Source organism: Barbus barbus (genome assembly GCF_936440315.1).
Source record: "Barbus barbus genome assembly, chromosome: 3".
In the NCBI taxonomy this organism is placed as follows: domain Eukaryota; kingdom Metazoa; phylum Chordata; class Actinopteri; order Cypriniformes; family Cyprinidae; genus Barbus; species Barbus barbus.
In genome coordinates, this window is record NC_136731.1 from 29,599,720 (window position 1) to 29,620,205 (window position 20,486).

Here is a 20,486-nt window from a genome sequence, read left to right on the forward strand (position 1 = left end):
TTCCAGATAACATTAAACAGTTAGAGGCTCTCAAATTCCTGTCACCGAGTCATACTCTGTCGTCAAGTAAGCCAAGGATTGATGATCTTCCCTTTTTCCACCTCTTCAAGGGAGATGTAGGAAAAGCAGAGCAACAGTGGAGAGTAATTCACACTCTGGAATGGAACAATGCAGAAGATGGCAAAACAGAGGACTTCTGGGTAGAAGTTTCTGCATACACAGATACTGCAGGTGATAGAAACTTTGAAGATCTTGGAGTCTTCTTGCTCTACCATTCAGCAATGCAGCAGTTGAGCGTTCATTTTCCCAAATGTCACTGATAAAGAACAAGCTACGAAACAGGCTAGAGCAGAATTCTTTGCTAAATATAATGAGGATTCGAGCTTACATGCAAAGAAGAAACATATGCTGCCATGAATTTAAACCATCACCACGGATGCTTTCTCTCTTTACTGCTGAAATCTATTCAGCACCACCTGAGAAGGGTGGGGAAGAGAGCACCAATGTCTAAAATAAAACAGCCCTGAGATTGTATATAGTTCTGTTCAAATCTGTAATCAAAATGAGGCTGCGCAGTTAGACCATCTAAGAAGAAAATGTTGTGAAAAGTTCTGAAAAAAGAGAAGACAAACAACAACAAAAACAAAGGGAAAAGTGTTCAAGTTCACCCAGTAAGCATATTTGTAATAATATTGATAAAAGCCAGTGTATGTTAATTTAGTTTAACAGTGTGTTAATTTTAATATTGATGCTTGTGTGTAAACAGAACAGCCGCAGATCTGGAGAGAAAAGCATCAGAGAGAAGTGCTGAGAAGAGAAAAAGTAAGTACAAGTTAGTACTTCTGACTAGGGTCAGAAAATATCAGAGAGGACATGTTCTTATTTGACCTTTATTGTATGAGATTGTGTATTAAAAAAAACACAGTGTGTGTTATTAAGAATTTGGGTAAGACAAAAGGCCAATACTTTAAACTTAAACTTATATAAATTTATTTTAAGGCCCTTTGTGGGAATCCAGCCGTTGTCTAATCTGATTGGACACTGAAAAATTGGGCTAGTTTTCATTCCATTTGGGCGGATTTTGAGTTGTCATTGGGCTGGAAATATTTCTGGGACCTGGCAACCCTGTTCACAATCCCAGAATAGAAGTTTTACCTTACAAGTAGAACTGGACTGGTGCTGGAATGTTCCAATATGGCAGGGTAATTAAACCGAACAAATAGCCACCTGTTCAATAACACAAAGTCTCTTCCTTTTCCTTAAACACGGGAAAAATAATGTTCAGGATTGAATAATAAGAAAAAAATATTTTTCTACCAATGTTTCCGGTAGACGAGACTGTCCGTTTGGAACGAAAAACACGGAATTTCGGATTCATTCACTCAAGCAAACTCAGTTTTCAGTTCTCAAGTCCAGCAAAAAGGAATTGAAAAGTCTCCAAGAGGAAATACTGCAAAATGTTCAAAAATAAAATATGAAAAATAGAGGGAAAAATATTATCAAAAGAAAAGCGTCAATGCCATTCGCGTCCACACAGCAGCAGTAACGTGTCAAAAACGGCATGTAAAGAATTTCCTCAAAACAATAGCAGAAGTCACTCGTTCAGAAATCAGCTTCGTTTTAAGAACAACAAAAATACTATCTGTATATTTCTTCCGGAAGTCAACTGTAGTTGAACAAAAATGAAGAAAACTCACAGTACCTCAGCTCTCTTTAGACGGAAACAAACACTCGCGCAAATGCCATTTCAGCAAACGTGATGAACAACGACCTTCTCGTGTCGCCCAGGCACACAATTCAGTTCCACAGCAATCACACTCCCGTGATAAGACCCACAGCAGCACAACAAGTTCGGTACAGCTCTTCGTCAGCTCCCCTCGATACTCGCCAAATGCTGTCCACGTCAACGAGAAGGAATCACGATAAGCAAGCTTTATTTTTTACTCTTTGCCTCCCAGGCCCTCTCCGTACGGGACGTCACGCGCACCTCTCGTCATGCTCACGTCAATTCCGGTTCCAGTTTAAAAAAAAAAAAACACTTTAATATAAAAGTCTTTGACTACCTCCACATTATGAAAAGACCTTACATGGCACAATGTCATGAAATATGTCTAGTTTTAGAGCACAGAGTAACGTTTGCAATGATGCATGTTAAGTTTAACAATCATAAAAGAATAATAGGCTATATTCATTGTGGAAGGGACATGGTAAAATGAAAATCTCACCTAGAAAAAAAACAACTTTTGCCGATATCTTCGGAGTGGCAAGACGCACACATTTCAAATTTCCCACGATCAAAGAGAACACTAAAACACATGTGTGGAGCAAAAATCACGGCTCGGAGTTCTTGGGTATGCAAATTATTTAAGGCGTTTCAACTGTACACGTCTCAAATGTACTCAGTCTACCCTACATGATACGCATCTAGCCCACAACCCTAATTCTACCCATTGCGTATCACTGCAGTCAGGCCAGCCTCCACTTCGAAAAACACGGTCATTCTAGCCGCCACGTTATTTTGTGGTGCGCGCATATACTAGGCGTATAAGAGGCAGCAGGTGCACCGCATTAATTCATGATTTCGCTGAGGAGCCGAGCCGGTGACCTGGCAGCTCAGCGGTGGTACAGCGACTGTGGCGACGGGACGTGACGTCTCCGTTCCCTCCTTCAGGGAACGAGGGTTACATACTTTACTTTACTTTCAGTCATTTATCAGACACTTTTATCCAAAGCGACTTACAAATAAGAAAAAGTAACTAAATCTAAAAGTTAACATTCTGTAAATACTCCCATTTAAAAAAATACAGAAATTAAATAAAATTGACAAATGCATACAACAACATTTCAATAGTAAACATAAAAAGGGAAAAAATTTTTTTTAATAAAATAAAATAAAAAGCGATACTTATATCCTTTGCCGCTGTCCTAGCCCGGTGGAGTCGATGGTCTTTACACTCTTTGGTCTTCACACTAAGAAGGCTACACACGAGGGCTGCCGCGGTATAATAACCTTTTTTATACCCATCTAACAAATCACTACTAGAACTCAGCTGAACCCGCTTTCCTATTGATCACTAAAAATGGCCACGCAAGTGCACACACTGACAAGATACGCGATACAGTATGAGAACAAACGCGATTTCAGCAACTCTCAACATAATAAACAAAATAAGCTATGTTACGAGACGGGGGTCACACCTACAATCCCTGCCGGCCCGAGACTCGAACCCGCAACCTTTGGATTACGAGTCCGACTCTCTAACCATTAGGCCACGACTTCCCAAAGGCCTGGCGCCGGACGCTCTGCCACGTCCGGACGCCGGAGTGCTGGAGGACTCAGCAGGGTTTGCCTGGTTAAGGAACTCTCTGGAGAATTAGGCGTAAGGATGCCGCAAGCCGACTCTGAGCCGGGCCTCTCAGTGCCACTACCCATTTGAGGTGAGAACACAGGAGGAAACCGGTTTGACACGTAGGCTATAAAACCTAGCGAACATGTTGGGAGTCGCCCAACCCGCAGTTCTACAGATGTCTGCTAGCGAGGCACCACGAGCCAGCACCCAGTACGATGCGACACCCCTAGTGGAGTGAGCACGCAACCTGAGCGGGCAGGGCACACCTTGTGCTTAATAGGCCAAGGTGATGGCATCCACTATTCTGTGGGCCATCCTCTGCTTGGAGACAGCCTTCCCCTTCTGCTGTCCTCCGTAACAGACAAAGAGCTGTTCTGAGGTCCTGAATCTCTGAGTTCTATCCACGTACTGTCGCAGTGCACGTACAGGACAGAGCAAACCTAGGGCTGGTCTGCCTTCTCCAGGGGCAGCGCTTGCAAGTTCAGTACCTGGTCCCTGAAGGGAGTGGTAGGAACCTTGGGCACATAACCGGGCCGGGGCCTCAGTGTTGCACTGGAGTCAGCCGGCCCAAATTCAAGGCACGATTCGTCGACCAAAAAAATGCCTGCAGGTCCCCCACCCTCTTGATCGAGGCCAACGCAGTCAGGAGTAGGGTTTTCATAGAGAGAAACTTCAACTCGACTGACTGCAAAGGCTCAAAGGGGGCAGTTTGTAGGGCTCTTAGCACCATTGGCAAATCCCAAGAGGGTAGGGAGGGAGGCCTAGGAGGATTTAACCTCCTGGCCCCCCTAAGAAACCTGACAACCAGATCGTGCTTCCCCACCGACCTCCCCTCTACGGGGTCGTGGTGAGCGGAAATAGCAGCAACATAAACCTTAAGGGTGGAGGGAGACAGCCTACGTTCCAACCCTTGTTGCAAAAAGGAAAGCACGGCTCTGATTGAACATCTCCGGGGGTCCTCATGGTGAGAGGAACACCATTCGACGAACAGGTTCCACTTCAGAGCATAGGCCCGTCTTGTGGACTGTGCATGTGCTGAAGCGATAGCGAGTGCTACCTCCTGGGGTAGATCACCTAGAAACTCTGCGTCCCATCCAGGGACCACACGTGGAGTTTCCACAGGTCCGGACGCTGGTGCCAGAGGGTGCCCCGTCTCTGAGAAAGTAGATCCTTCCTCAGAGGAATCGGCCAGGGAGGGGCTGTCGCGAGGAGCATGAGTTCCGGGAACCAGTTAGTGGGCCAATATGGAGACACTAATAAGACCTGCTCCTCGTCCTCCCTGATCTTGCACAGTGTCTGTGCTAGTAGGCTCACTGGGGGGAACGCATATTTGCGCAGGCCCTGGGGCCAGCTGTGTGCCAGTGCATCTGTGCCGAGCATTGCCTCGGTTAGGGAATGGAACCACTGGCAGTGGGTGGTTTCCGGAGATGCAAACAGGTCTACCTGAGCAACTCCGAACCGACTCTAAATCAGCTGAACCGCCTGGGAATGGAGTCTCCACTCCCCTGGAAGTGCTGCTCGAGACAACTCGTCGGCTGCCCGATTGAACACTCAGGCACACCACGGGCTGAAGGTTTTGCGGCAGGCCGGTGTAATCTGAACCCGGTGAGTACCACGTTTCCACGCCCACCTTGGGATTCGGCCATGGAGCCAGTGCTGAAGCGGTCTCATATGGAGCAGAACGAGCGGAACTATGGCCGCAGCTGCAGCCATATGCCACAGGAGCCTCTGAAAGAGTTTCAGTGGGACCACCGTCCTGCCTGATAAATTCTTGAGGCAGTTCAGCATCGACTGAGCACGTTCCTGGGTGAGGCGTGCTGTCTGGTTGACCGAATCCAACTCCATGCCGAGAAAAGAGATCCTCTGTGTTGGCACGAATTTGTTCTTTTCCCAGTTGACCCGAACTGGCTGAGCTGCCTGAGCACCAGGTCCCTGTGTGCGCACAACTGCTCTCGAGACTGGGCAAGTAGGAGCCAGTCGTCGAAATAGCTGAGGATGCGCACACCCCGTTCTCTCAGGGGAACAAGGGCCTCTGCGACTTTGGTGAAGACGCGAGGCGAAAGGGACAGCCCGAAGAACAGGACCTTGTACTGATATGCCCGACCCTCAAACGCGAACTGCAGGAATGGCCTGTGTCGCGGGAGAATCGAGACATGAAAGTTACGCATCCTTCAGGTCGATCACTGCAAATCAATCTAGGGGACGGACGCACCTGAAAATGCATTTCTGCGTCAACATCTTGAATGGCATCTTGTGAAGTGCATGGTACAAAACTCGCAGATCCAAGATCGGTCGCAACCCTTCGCTTTTCTTGGGCACAATGAAGTAAAGGCTGTAAAACCCCGACCTCATATCGGCTGGAGGGACCGGCTCTATCGCATCCTTCGCCAGCAGGACTGCGATTTCCGCACGCAAGACAGGGGCATCGACGGCCTTGACTGAAGTGAACCGCATGCCCCTGAACTTGGGGGGACGCCAGGCGAACTGAATCGCGTAGCCGAGTCTGATGATCCGCAGGAGCCACGGAGACGGACTGGGGAGTGCTAGCCAGGCTCAGAGAGACCGTGCCAGCGGGACCACCAACGTACCTGCAGAGGGGCAGCGAGGTGGAACACAGGGACCCGCCCTGGGGCCTGTGACGGCCTGGCCTGTAATGGCAGGGGGCGGGGTCTGGGTGTGTAGTGTAACACTCACCTGATTCCTCCTCGTACGGGAGGAAACGCAGGAACCCGGGCTTGAGGCCTGTGACAGCCCTGCGTGTAACGACTTGAAGCGGGGACTCGATTGCTACCACCCTTACCTGGTTCCACGAATGGGCAGGAGGGGTGCTCTTGGGCAACCACCCGCTGCCTGGCGAGAGAGGAGGAGGGAAGTGATCCCGTGATCACGGTTCACCACTCTCCTCATCTTGAGACCCAGAGATTGAGGAAACTGCTCTTTTGTTGATGTTTTGGCTACCGCTGGCTGCTGGGCCAGCAGCGGAACAAAAACAAAACAAAACAAAAGATTCTCCACCCGGCCGAGGGAGGGAGTCGAGGAGCAGTCTCCTCCATCTCTGGGTCGCCCATCTCAGGGCCTCTTGCACTTGCGCTTGCCGCCAGGTTTGGCGGGGGCCTGGACGGGCTGAGCGTCCTGCCTGCAACCGGCTACATGACGCTGCCTGGTGGAAGGCTGCTGCGGCTGTGCGGGAGTGGGGGCGGCCGCAGAGGGGTGCCCACGGCGACGAGCAGGCTGAGGAGCTGCAGCCAGGGTGGAAGCAGCAGGTTTCCTCTGGCGCATGATTTGTTTGATCGCCTCAGTCTGCTTCTGTGCTGCCGAGAACTGCCGGGCAAAGCTCTCGACAGCATCGCAGAAGAGGCCGGTCTGTGACACGGGAGCATTCAGGAACTGTACCTTCTCCTGCTCCTTCACGTCAGCGAGACACAGCAAGAGATGGCGCTCCTGGACTACTAGCGTGGACATCGCACGACCCAGAGACTGTGCGGTCACCTTCGTCGCTCGAAGAGCGAGGTCCGTCGCAGCATGCAGCTCATGTAGAACCGCCAGGTCGTAACCACCCTCATGCAGGTCTTTCAGGGCTTTGGCCTGGTGGACCTGCAGTAACGCCATGGCGTGGAGGGCAGAAGCTGCCTCCCCACTGGCTCTATAAGCATTGCCAGTTAGACCTGACGAATACCTACAGTCCCGTGAGGGGAGACACGGGTCACCCCGCAGGGTGGTAGCGGCTGTTGGACATAGTTGCATGGTCACAGACCGCTCCACCGAGGGGATGCCCGCGTACCCCAAAGCGGCCCCACCATCAAGGGTGGTGAGGGAGTAGGAGCCACAAGATTTTTTTCGGGCAGTAAAAGGTGCCTTCTACGATCTTGCAAGCTCCTCATGCACTTCTGGAAAGAATAGCAGCCCCGCCCAGAACCAGCACGTCTGACGTGACCTACGCCATAACGCCCGCACTCACAGAAACACTCTCTGAAAGGGGAGAGCATTAGCTTTACCACTAACGCTCGGCTCCGAAGCGAAAGGATGAATTAATGCGGTGCACCTGCTATCATCTATGATTATATTGGTAAGCAGGTCAGAAACATCAGGGTTTCTTCAGGTTAATGTGAACAAAACGCATTCAAAATGAACACATATGAGAGAAAATGTTGATTAAAAATAAAAACTAAAGGCTTATTTTATAATTTTTTATGCAATTTAACCAATGGGTGGTGACAAACGAGCCCTTTTTGATACTTTTGAGTCCTTCATGACCTATACAGTGGATGTGAACGGAAGTGTTTTGTTTACGTAGAAGATTAGCATAGCAAATATATCCAGGCTGGCCTAGCTCATGATTCACTGTATTAGAAAGTGTGTTCATTTTAGAGTGCCACTTGCACTTAATTTATGATTTAGTCCCTATGAATGACGTGTAAGTGGCAGTCTAAAATGAACACACTCTCTAGTACAGTTTAAGTTTAGAAAATAAAGTGTTTATTGTGTAGTTTGTTGTGGCCAGTGTTTATTATTATATTTAAAAGAGAACTATAAATAAATGTTTACAGATAAAAAAATAAATAAAACCAGTACACATCTAATTTAACATATATGGGCAAAATTGATGATAGTGCTCACTTTGTCTCTGGTGTCCATCTGCTGGAAAGTATCTGTTAAAGAACAAAATAAGGCACATCCACTTCGGCGTCAAATTCAGCTCCTGGAAGGCCACAGTTGTGAAGAGTGTAGATTCAAACACACATACCTGTAGTTTTCAAACAATCCTGAATACCTTGTTTACTTTGGTTCAGGTTTAATTAGGATTGGAGCTAAACTCAGGACAGCGGCTCTCTGGGAGCAGAGATTGACATCCCCGATGTAAACCGTTGGCTCTTTTGTTCCCCATGGAGCTGCTCAAACTCCTCCATCACAACCTATTTTTCCTGGATTACTGCTTCGTCATGATTCATGACTATAATTTTCTGGTATCTGGTAACAAAATTCAATGTATTCAAGCTGCACAAACATTGTAATTTTACCTCATTAAATCAGAATAGGCAGTTGGTTACGGAATAGGATATATAAACAAACATATCACTTCCTTTATGTTGTTAAACTTGGCATTACACTACTGCTGTTATAACTTCATATTAAAAATCAGGATTACATGTGATGAATGTAACTGATCTCTATTCAGAACACACAATAACAAAAAACTACATCTTGTGTTTATGAGAAAGTGACAGACATGGCTGTTTTGTTATATACCTTATAAAACCAAACACAACAGAACATTAAACACTAACAGATATCTCCTTATATTAATGTTGAGCACAAGCGCATTAAATAACACTTAATTGCAACATTTACTCCTAGAGAAACAAAGCATGCTGGGAACTAGAAGCTAACTTGACAAATTGGTGCTCAAACAAATCTTAAAGTCAACTAAAAGGTGTTAGTTAGAATATTAGTTAGGTTAATATTACTATTTTCACACTTCTCTCTCTCTCTTTATCTATCTAGACACACGGGCACATAAGTGTGAAAATAGTAATATGAATACATATGAAGACTACAAAAAGATTCAAAATACAGTATATTGTATTATAGGTCACTAATTAGGTCACTAATTACTGCATTCACTGCTTTTGGCAATTCTATGTCATCAACCAGTTTGTGAATGCAAAGATATTCAAACAACTAATGGCACGACAAGGCTCAAGAAAACCAAACTAGTGCATATAAGCATGAATACATAACCTCAAATCATAGGCAGGTCATATTGTCAGTGGTCTCCAGTAGGACATTAGAAGCACTTTTAACCCTCTGGGGTCTGAGGTAATTTTGGGGCCCTTGAGATGTGTTGACATGCCCTGATATTTGTGCTTATTTCAGCTACTTATAATATACTACTGACCAACATGTATTTTTTTTGTATTCAGCTTTTCAGCTTTTTTGTATACTATGCTACAATAATACGTGACCAAGGTGGATGTACATGTTTGCATTTGTTAGAAAAAAAATATTATGCGTGGTTAGTAAGTTTTGGGGAAAAAAATGTAGCTGAAATAAGGCATAAAAGCCACACTAAATCATCCTGAATAAGACTTTTGTGTAATCAGTCTTCTAGGCTAGAATATTTACTTCACAATTATGTGAAAATCATTCAGCTTACTCATTCACAGAAAACAATATATTGATTTAAATTTTTAAAGACATGTTTTGTGATCGAAGGCCTATATGCGAGGGAGTGGTAATCGTCTTGAATATTAAGTGATTCTCACCTGAGAGACAAAGGGCCCTCCCCTAAAGCTGCTAATGGGCCATCAGTGTGACTGTGACTGAGGCAGGTAAGAGAGAGAGTGTGAGGAGACTGAAAAAATGGGGTTTTTAAATTATTTGTATTTTATTTACAACACAGTATAATCAAAACATACATAATGGGAAGTCGTGGCCTAATGGTTAGAGAGTCGGACTCGTAATCGAAAGGTTGCGGGTTCGAGTCCCTGGCCGGCAGGAATTGTAGGTGGGGGGAGTTAATGTACAGCGCTCTCTCCACCCTCAATACCACGACTGAGGTGCCCTTGAGCAAGGCACCGAACCCCCAATTGCTCCCCGGGCGCTGCAGCATGGCTGCCCACTGCTCCGGGTGTGTGTGTGTGTGTGTGCATTTGTTCACTACTCACTGTGTGTGTGCACTTGGATGGGTTAAACGCAGAGCACCAATTTCGAGTATGGGTCACCATACTTGACAATACGTCACGACTTTTATAATGAAGATCAAAGACACATTATTGTGCACACTGATCTACCCACAGAGATGTGAACAGACTTTGAGTCATTCCTGCAACAGATTCTGTTCAACAAGTGAAACAAGTACCTGACATTTACTTATTTCCATGCATTCAAGAAGAATAAAACATAATCAGTAGTCAAGGATCTTGTTTTACCATAGAATATCAGTGTAGTTGACCATCTGATGTTGGTAGAGCGATCTCAGAGGAAAACATCTTGAAGAAAGTCACCAGGATTCATCAGTGGTTCAGGTACCTGATTCAATAAAATACAAACAACCAAAAAAAAAAACATTTGTGAGCATAGACTCATGCATGCTTTGTACTATCATACACAAAAAATAATTTTATATCTGAGAAACTAATTATTATTGTTTAGTACGTTATTAAAATCTATTTTTGAACAGAGTAGGCTATTAATAATAAACATGTTGTAAACACACTTAGACTCGTAGCATTCATCATGTTACAATGTACTCTCATATTACTTTTATTGTTTTATATAGAGCATGAAAACAACAGTTTGGGGAAAAAAATCCCCCCAAAAAAACAACTATGATTTTGCAGTCATATAGTCTAGTATGCATGATTTTTATAGAAGCTGTTATGATTCTGCAGCCATAGACTCATGTATGCTGTGAACCACAAAAGGATGTAATTTGTACTATAAAAAATATTTTATATCTAAGAAACTATTATTGTTTAGCATGCTATTATAATCTATTTTTGAACAGAGTAGGCTATTAATAATAAACATGTTGTAAACATACTTAGACTCGTAGCATTCATCATGTTACAATATACTCTCATATTATTGTTTTATATAGAGCATGAAAACAACATTGTGCCGTAAGAAATTGAAATACAATGAATTGTCCATCATATTCAAACATTGTAGTCTGGAATTACTGTTTGGGAAAAACAACTATGATTTTGCAGTCATATAGTCTAGTATGTATGATTTTATAGAAGCTGTTATGATTCTGCAGCCATAGACTCACGTATGCTGTGAACTACAAAAGGATGTATTTTGTACAATTAAAAAAAGGATATTTTATATCTGAGAAACTAATTGTTATTGTTTAGCACGATATTAAATCTATTTGTGAACATTAAACATTCTTAGATGCTTAGCATTCATCATGTTGTCGTTTGGGGAAAACCCAACTAAACGCGTTCAGGTTTGTCACAATAACACGCTAACTAATGCAAAAAAGAAGCATTTACTTACTTATCAGATCTATCTATGTATTCTGGAAGAACTCTTGGCTCTTATTCTGAGGTAAATCCAGCTTTTACTCAGCGCGTCTTCTTCCAGAAACTAACAGCAGCAGAGATGAACGGAGTCTCGTGACTGTGTGTTTGTTGTTGGGCGTCTCCAAGCGCGCGCGCGTCACGTGGTTATTTACATGTGAACACGAGGGGGCGGGATCTCATTAGAAATAATGAGTTAGACTGGACAGACTGAACATAGTGTCGGTTTCATACGGATTACTTTAACACTTATTTGTGTGACCAAAATCAACAGAGCATTTTTAGTGTCTTTTGCACTTATCTTAAAAAAAACGAGTTCGTATCGCCGGCGATACAGCCGACCCCAAAGGGTTTTAAATCAAAATAACATAAGCCAAAAAGCTGATGCATAAAAAAAAAAATGTATAGACGTGTGATAGAGTCCTTCTGGATGAAATTCACTACTATATGCATTTCTGTACACTGTTTACCTAGATCAAATCTGATGAATTGAATGAATCTATTAGCCACCAAATAATCTCAGAAGTTGAAGTCATCGTCGGAAGCATATTTGGTTGTGATTCGGTTAAAAATCTCCTCCCTTTTTGCTTCCTTTCTTCACCCTCCTCACACACACACACACACACATTCTCCTTTCCTGAACTCAGTATCATCTGGTCTCCAAGGAAATACAACATCCAACCTCAAATCTCACTGACCTCTCATTCTTGTAGGTAAGTTGGTCTGGAAGTAGATTTAATCAGTGTGAGAAATAGATGAAGATACAGAAGAGACACATCTGTGAAACCTTTGGTGGTTCTGAGCTAAGGCAATTAGATTTAATCTAATGACCAAGAGTTAACAGATATGACAGTTAGTCTACATTAATTTCAATGAGTCAATAGTGCATTGTCAGTTATTCCTTATTATACATAGCACAATGTTACGTTAAAATTGAAAATTCATTCACCATCTGTGGCTGAGAGCTCTGTTTTCTGCCGCTGTTCGAATATTGTTTGTGTGAATGACATGCTGCTGTATTCTTTGGCAAGTCTAATGAAAGTTGATTCATGACATTAAAACATGAGAATCACAGTCTATAAGACTCATTGTTTGGCAACAGTGTTCCTGAATTGGTAATCCATAAAAAAGACATTTGTAATTATTGTAGTTATTCTGTAGCTGTCATAAATAAAGACTGGAGGATTCAAGCTGCGGAAACAAGAGCGATTTATTGAACACACGTCAGGATCATACAATAGTCAGGGAAGTAGCTCATGCACTGCGTCAGCGTCGCCGGTAACGCAAGGATGCAAAGAACGGCCAAGTCTCCAGTGACGGAGTCCAAGAGACGACGGAGATCAGGAGCCAAAGTACCAGTAAGCAGGAATGGACGGAAACCGCTGACCAGGACACGGCAGGCAATCCAAGGATCTGACAACAAAGGACAGCATGAAAGCGTCTAATATAGCGCTGTAAGTGATCCGCAGCTGGAGCGAATCAGCCTCAATCAGCCACACCCACACATACACAAACAGAGCGAGGATGACACCGTGAGCCCATCAACCGTGACAGTACCCCTCCCCCTAGGAGCACCTCTCGGCGCTCCCAACTGATCTTACCTGTTGATTGTAATCAATAAGGGAGTGATCTAATATATATCCCTAGCCGGAACCCAAATTCTCTTCTCCGGACCGTAACCTTCCCAGTCCACCAAGTATTGGAATCCTCGTCCCCTCCGTCTCGAGTCCAGAATACGATTGACCGAATGAGTGGGTTCCCCATCTACGAGTCGTGGCGGCGGAGGAACCGGAGTAGGCAGATTAAGGCGAGAATGAAAAACGGATTTGATTCTCCTGTACGCAGGAGGGAGTTTGAAGGTGGACTGTCACTGGACTAATCTTCTTAGTGACCGGAAACGGGCCAATAAATTTGGGAGCCAACTTATTACACACGGATCGGAGAGGAATGTTCTTGGTAGAAAGCCACACCTTTTGACCAACGACGTAAATGGGAGGCCTCGACTGGTGGCGATCAGCCTTAGCCTTGGTGCATGCCCCCACCCGGAGGAGAGTCTCTCGAGCTCTCGTCCAGGTACGGTGACACCTCTGGATGAAAGCGTGAGCAGAGAGGACCGTGACTTCGGATTCCATACTAGGAAAAAGAGGTGGCTGGTAACCTAAACTACATTTAAATGTCGAGAGGCCCGTGGACGACACCGGTAATGAGTTAGGTGTGTACTCATCCCATGATAGTTGTTGCTGACACCAGGGAGTGGGATTCTGAGTGACCAAACATCGCAATACCCTCTCGAGATCCTGGTTGGCCTACTCAGTTTGACAGTTGGTCTGAGGGTGAAACCCTGAAGACAAACTAACAGTCGCCCCCAGTAAACGACAAAACTCTCCAAAATTTGGACACAAATTGGGGACCCCTGTCGGAAACCATGTCTACCGGGAGGCGAAAACTACAGTTTACTACAGTGACCGCGGTCTCTTTGGCTGAAGGCAATTTGGGCAAGGGAATAAAATGAGCCGTCTTCGAGAACCGCTCCACTACGGTTAAAACCACCGTCTCATCCTGCAATGAAGAACAAGAAACAGAAAAACCGGCCGTCCATTGCATCCTCACCGGGAGGAGGGTGGTAGACGAGGCTTTATTAAGGGATACTCCACCCGACAGTATCCTCAGACCGAGCTTGATCTTTTACTGGGCAGTTCGTCAGGAAATGGCCAGCCGCTCCACAGTATAAACACAAACCCCTTATCCTCCGGCGGTCTCTCTCCTCCCGGGAGAGTCAAGCTCTACCCACCCGCTTGAGTTCGCCATCTGGCGAGTAGCTGACCGTATCGACCGTGTCGAGGGAAGGATATTCTGGTGTAAACTTGTGTTGCCCTCGCAAATCGCGTTGCTGAAAACGCGCATCCACGCGTAAGGCTAAATCCACAAGCTCATCCAATCCAGTGGGTAGATTGTATAAATCTCCCATTGGATACGGTCAGCCAGCCCATGCAGGAACATATCCCACTGAGCCTTATCATTCCAACCGCTCTCCGCCGCCAGGGTCCGGAACTGAATGGAATAGTCCGAAACGGATCGCTCCCCCTGGTGGAAATCAGCTAGCATGCGCGCCGCCTCACGCCCGACCAGCGCGCGATCGAAAACCCTTCTCATCTCTTCGGAAAGAGAGCGGAACGAGGAACAACATGGATGGCAATTCTCCCACACCGCCGTTCCCCACAATACTGCCTTCCCCGACAGCACTAAGGCCACTTTCGATGCCTCCGTGGCGAAAGTCTGTGGCTGGAGGGAAAAAAAACATTTAGTCAGGAATGCTCTGCAGAGGTTAGGTGTAGGGAGTCTAAGTGTTGTGGTTCACGGGAACTGGGAGAGCCGGCGGTGGGGGTGGCGCAGCAGGTGATCTTAACAGTTGCACCTGGGTGGTGAGCTCGGACACCTGCGTTACTAACGCTTGCACAGCTCGTCCGATCCATCTTGTGGTTAGATCCTTCTGTCATAAAGAAAGACTGGAGGATTCAAGCTGTGGAAACAAGAGCGATTTATTGAACACGTCAGGATCATACAACAGTCAGGGAAGTAGCTTGTGCACTGCGTTAGCCTCGCCGGTAACACAGATGCAAAGAACGGCCAAGTCTCTGGTGACAGAGTCCAGGAGATGACGGGGATCAGGAGCCGAAGAACCAGGAAGCAGGAACGGACGGAAACCACTGACCAGGACACGGCAGGCAATCCAAGGATCTGACAACAAAGGACAGCGTTAAAGCGTCTAATATAGCGATGTAAATGATCCGTAGCTGGAGCAAATCAGCCTCAATCAGTCAAACCCACACGCACACACACAGAGCGAGGATGACACTGTGAGCCCATGAACCGTGACAGTAGCTTGCCTCTCGGCCACTAAATGGAAATTGGTCATTGCACTGACGTCAGAGCTCTACAACGCCCAGATGCCTCAATCTCATCAGTTCCTCTTTTTTTTTTACCCATCAAATTTATAACAAACATATCTAGTTTAAGTCTCATTTTCTTTCTAATTTTGGGATGCTCATTTCAGAAATAGTGCTCTAGTGCATCACACTCTCACAAAATGCTGCATTTCATGAAGAAACATTATAATATCCCTTAATCAAAAACTGCCACAAACAAAGTCAGGCTACAACTATTTGTTCTCTGCCGATTCTCACATATGAATAATTATGATTATTCACCAACAATGATTTTTTTTTCACTCCTTTTAAAGGTCTTAAGTTAAATGATACATTTTGAATTCCTTCTTTTGTCACCAAAACATCTGATATTTGACTGTTATTTTGAGAAGTGCATTAAAAGCTGACGTGTATGTCATTTGAAAAATCTTCATTCTTATATTTTGTGTATGTGGAGGGAGTGGAGTATGTGGAGGGCTATGCAAAGTGGAAATTTTTAATTGATAATTTGATCAAATTAGCTAATACTACGTATTTAAAAAAAAAAAAAAAAAAAAAAAAAGTATTCTTCAGGATGTAATAACATTTGTTATTGGGGACTCAAACTTTCATAATTGTAAATGTAAATGAGGTAAAAAAAAATTGTTATGGGAAATAACTAATAACTCATTTGATTTTCAAATGGAGGAGGGAAGCTCTACAACTTGGTTTTTACAAGCTGTCATGTGTCTTAAATCCCTGGTCTTGATGAAGCGGTGGAAAATGAAGCTCTGTTTCCATGACCAAAAGGAAAAGTAGTGCAAAACACTTTCCAAACAGAACTTTTCCAAGTCGGAATGAAATTTGGATGCACTGTAGAGATTTGAATGAGTCGTCAACATTTTTTTTGCTGCCATTTGCATTGAGACTCAAGTAGTCCTCAGACCTAAAACGACTGTAAGCCTAACTCACAGCTCATCTTCTGTGTGTTTCTGTAATATATTTATTTATTTATTTTTTTTTACTTTTTTTGTTGAAGGAGCTTAGAATATGGATAAGGCAGGAGAAGATGATTTGGAAACGGTGGAATATCTGGAGGATATGGACGATATAGAGGCTATGATAGCCATTGAAGCTTATGAATCTGCTCCACCCTACCCAGGCCATCCAGCAGATTACATAGGAAAAGACATGACCCACAACCCAGGATACAATTCACCTCCATATCCAAATATTAATATGGCATACACCTCGTACCCAGAGCCGGGAGTTAATCCAAACTTTCAGGGAGGTACGTTTGTTCTGATAAACATCGGTCAAATAGGTTGCTTAAACATGTCTTATGCTATATTATTGCCAAATATTGAATCCACATTTTGGTGACAATATATTACATTTACGACACCAAATAAATACATACATGATTACTTATTTTTCTCATTAAGAAAATAATCTATGACCATAAAAACAGTCACTAGGATACACTTAATCACTGGTCACTGTTTAAAATTTGTGTGCTGATAGATGAAGTTACTAAAAAGTAACAATAATTTTAAATTGTAGCAATTAAACAATTTCTCCTTAATTGAGACGACAATAATCTGTTGTGTCTGTTAATAGATGCAAATTGCATACATAGATTTGAACTGGATATAAACACACGTATACATCTGTGGTAACTCATTAATGAGAAGGCGTGACCATTACATTCATCGCTTGATCATACACATAAATGTGAATCTTCATGTTCTACTGTATAGGCTACTGAGGTTAATTATGCTTGCTTGAATTCTGAAAGACATTATGAATTACTGTCAGTGACTTTTAATGCTAAAAAATTTTTTTCTAAAGCTCCAAATCAAGGGATATATCCTCAAATTAACAGTAAGTTGCAGTTTTTAACTATCAAACAGTAGAAAAGCTACTAATGAATTAATACCAACCACTTGTATTAGTGCAATGAAACTCTTATATATATATATATATTTTTTTTTTAAAAGGTCCAAACCCTGGGAGGTATCCTCAAGCTAACAGTAAGTACAGTTTTCAATGATCAATTTAAGCAGTTATTTTAATCCTCAAAATGGCTCAGCTCTATGTTTTTCTATTATCTATCTAATATCGGTCCCTGATATTAGTGCAATATCACACTTTTAAAATGTTCTTCCAAAGGTCCAAACCCAGGGATGTATCCTCAAACTACCAGTAAGTTACAATTTTCAACTATCATACTCAGACACTCATTAAGCATGCTTCAATAACAAACAAAAATGAAATTTCTGAAATCAAAATGAAGACATTATGAAGCCGGAAAGGTTTCTGTTCCTCCAACCAAGTCCAGGCAACCTAAACTTACAAGCTCCAAAAAGGACATAAAGGAATTATAAAACAATTCTATACATATCGAGCAGTTTAATCCAAGTCTTTTGAATACATCTGATTACTTTATATGATGAATAGATGTAAATTTTATTTACATCCTTTTTGGAACATACAAAGCGACCATATCTCTTCACAAGCCTTGGATTAAACCACTCAATTGATAATTCCTTTTGCAACACCTTTATGACCTTTTTAGATCAAGTTTTGGTTACCTGGATTTTCAATGGAGGGACGGAAATTAAGATATTTTTAATTAAACCTGAGAGGTTTGTGTTTTGAAGATCAAATTCTTATGTGTTTGGAATGATATGAGAGTGAGTAAATTATGATAATTTTCATTTTTGGGTGAATAACTCTGAGATATCAAGTTGAATAACTCTCATATGACTTCCAATGGAGTGTAGTATTAGTATTACAAATTTCCAAAAGCAATTCCACTGCCTGATTTTCAAATAATGACATAGAAAAAGAAAAATGGCAAAGCTACTGTTTAAGTTGTTCAATTGTCAATACAATTTTTTCTAGCAACCAAAATGATAAAGACATGATACTACACAAGGGTAGCTTTTCTTTTGTATCCGGATTGTGTTGCGTTTATGTGCATTACAGCTGTAACAACCACAGTGATGCTTCCCAGCCTGCGTGATTTACCTGCTCAAACCATGTGCCCTCACTGTAAACACCAGGTGATCACTATAACAGATCACTACTCTGGACTCATGGCCTGGCTGGCCTGTGGCTGTCTTGCACTCATCGGGTAAATTTTCTCCTTAAACTTGATAATTTCATAAAACTTACTACACACTCTTTAAAAAATAAAAGGTTGGTTCATTGAAGAACCTTTAATATAGATGGAACCTTTTCATTACACAAAAGGTTCTTTATAGTGGAAATAGTAGAATTTTTTAAAATAGCACACACCATTGAAAATGCATCACTGTGAAACACCTCTTTTGAAACCTATATTTTTTGTAACCCAAGTTAAGACTGCCTGCTTAAAATCCAGTGTAAATATGCAATAGACTAAATTATACCTGTACCACCTTTACAGTGTAAATTTGCCATTTGTCTCCCATTTTAGACAGAATACAGCAAAAAAAAAAAAAAAAAAAATGTTTACACAACTTTGTTTTCAGTGTAGGCTTGTTGAGTTTCAGTGGGACATGTAAATGTCAATAAAAAGTTATGTAAATCATATTTTGTCTTGTAATACTGCAAGCAGACAGCAACAGCCTAGAGTTAGAGGGGAATAGAAGCAGTTAGTGGAAGTCAATAGGGCCGACAGTGATTGATTGAGTCTGATGCCTCTTTTGCAGGTGCTGGCCGTGTTGTCTAGCACCTTTCTGGATGGATTCATGTAAAGATGTTGAGCATCGCTGCCCGAACTGCAACAACATCTTGTCTTTCTACAAGCGCCTGTGATCTGGATTCAAACATCTCCCTCTTAGTCTTTGATTTGAAAGGGATCTAATGGGTATAAGACAAATTAATGTGTCTGAATTTCTTTTCCCAATGCACTTAACCCATGCGCCATTAAATTCCAACACAGGTCATTTCAAATAATTTCAGAAATAATTATCACTTAACCAAATGCAACTATTACGACACATAAGACTATGGTAAGTGTTTACATTGCATGTAATTTATTCAAATATTTATGGATATAAATATTGTACGAAATAGAAGATTTAATAACTGTTAAAACTTTACATTCAGCTTCTTTCAGAACTCTGCCTGTAAATGTAGATCAATTATGTCTCAGATATTTACGGTCTTAACATTTCATTGTATCCTATGAACTTTTAAAAGCAAACTAAAGTTAACTAACATAGCTTTGATATCAGTCTGAGGTTAAGGTTAATAAATGTTAAATTTGTTACATTTAGAAGCTCATAATGTAACACGGTGTTGTTATAACACTCAGTTCTCTTCATCTCTTAGCTTCAATATTTCATAATTAGCCTCTCTTAAATGAAGGGTTTCAGGGTTAGCAACTGTTATTGTTATTATTATTATTATTATTATTAAGTGATGCTTGTTAGATGGCTCGAAGAAATCACACTAAATATAGTGAAGTTGTTCCTAGAATAAATTAATGAACCTTATTGAAGTTAACTGCTCAACAGTCGTTTTGATTCTGACCAATTATCTGTTGTTCAGTTTCCTGTAATTTAAACTTTTTCCCATGCAGAGAAAATTACAGGGCAGCCTTAATGAATAATTTGATCACATTCACATCATTACATAAATTCTTAAATTTAAATTCACAGAGAAATTAATGTTTCTTGATTTCAAGGGGCACATTGAAATTGTTGTTCCACAATTTCACAAAGCCCAAATTTCCAATGAGGATTCATATGTAAAATTCAATCTAATTTGTACATTATTTTCCTCTGTAAATCCTAAACCAGTGAGAATAATTTGTCAGCAATGTAGTATCTAAAATCATTTTACATTCTATATTAAACAATATTCTACAACTGTGTGCCTGCAATCTGTACAAGAACCAATAGAGGGCGTAATTAACTACTTTAAAAAGCAAGTCGCACACAGAATGGAAGTAGGTGGCTACCATATTCAGGTGCGTTGCTGGGAATTCTGGGCCCTGACTTTGCTAGGGCCCCCCCCCCCCGCGATCGCAAAATCAGGGCCCTGTTACTCTGTTCCTCATATATATATATATATATATATATATATATATATATTGGTAACTGAATTAAAGCTGAAATAAAATATAAAAATTAGATGAAGAACTTAAAAAAAAATTGAAATGAATTCAGTACATAAAATCACTAAAGATGAAAATAAGCTTAAGTAATAAA

General features: G+C 42.4%; 1 protein-coding gene across 1 annotated transcript; it reads left to right on the forward strand.

Annotated features, from left to right (window-relative positions):
- The first annotated feature begins 16,321 nt into the window (after nt 1-16,321).
- On the forward strand, nt 16,322-20,142 carry LOC306848952 (uncharacterized protein). The gene is made up of 6 exons (XM_079383746.1): nt 16,322-16,573; nt 17,134-17,166; nt 17,283-17,315; nt 17,455-17,487; nt 18,274-18,421; nt 18,981-20,142. Exons 1-6 carry the CDS (start codon nt 16,333-16,335, stop codon nt 19,084-19,086), a joined length of 594 nt encoding a protein of 197 aa, XP_079239872.1. The 5' UTR covers nt 16,322-16,332; the 3' UTR covers nt 19,087-20,142.
- Nucleotides 20,143-20,486: the final 344 nt, after the last annotated feature.

Coding starts and splice junctions, on each gene's coding strand:
- LOC306848952 (XM_079383746.1), top strand. CDS start 16,333: ATGGATAAGGCAGGAGAAGATGATTTGGAAACGGTGGAATATCTGGAG. Junction 16,574..17,133: donor TAATCCAAACTTTCAGGGAG/GTACGTTTGTTC, acceptor TTTTTTCTAAAG/CTCCAAATCAAGGGATATAT. Junction 18,422..18,980: donor GGCTGTCTTGCACTCATCGG/GTAAATTTTCTC, acceptor CCTCTTTTGCAG/GTGCTGGCCGTGTTGTCTAG.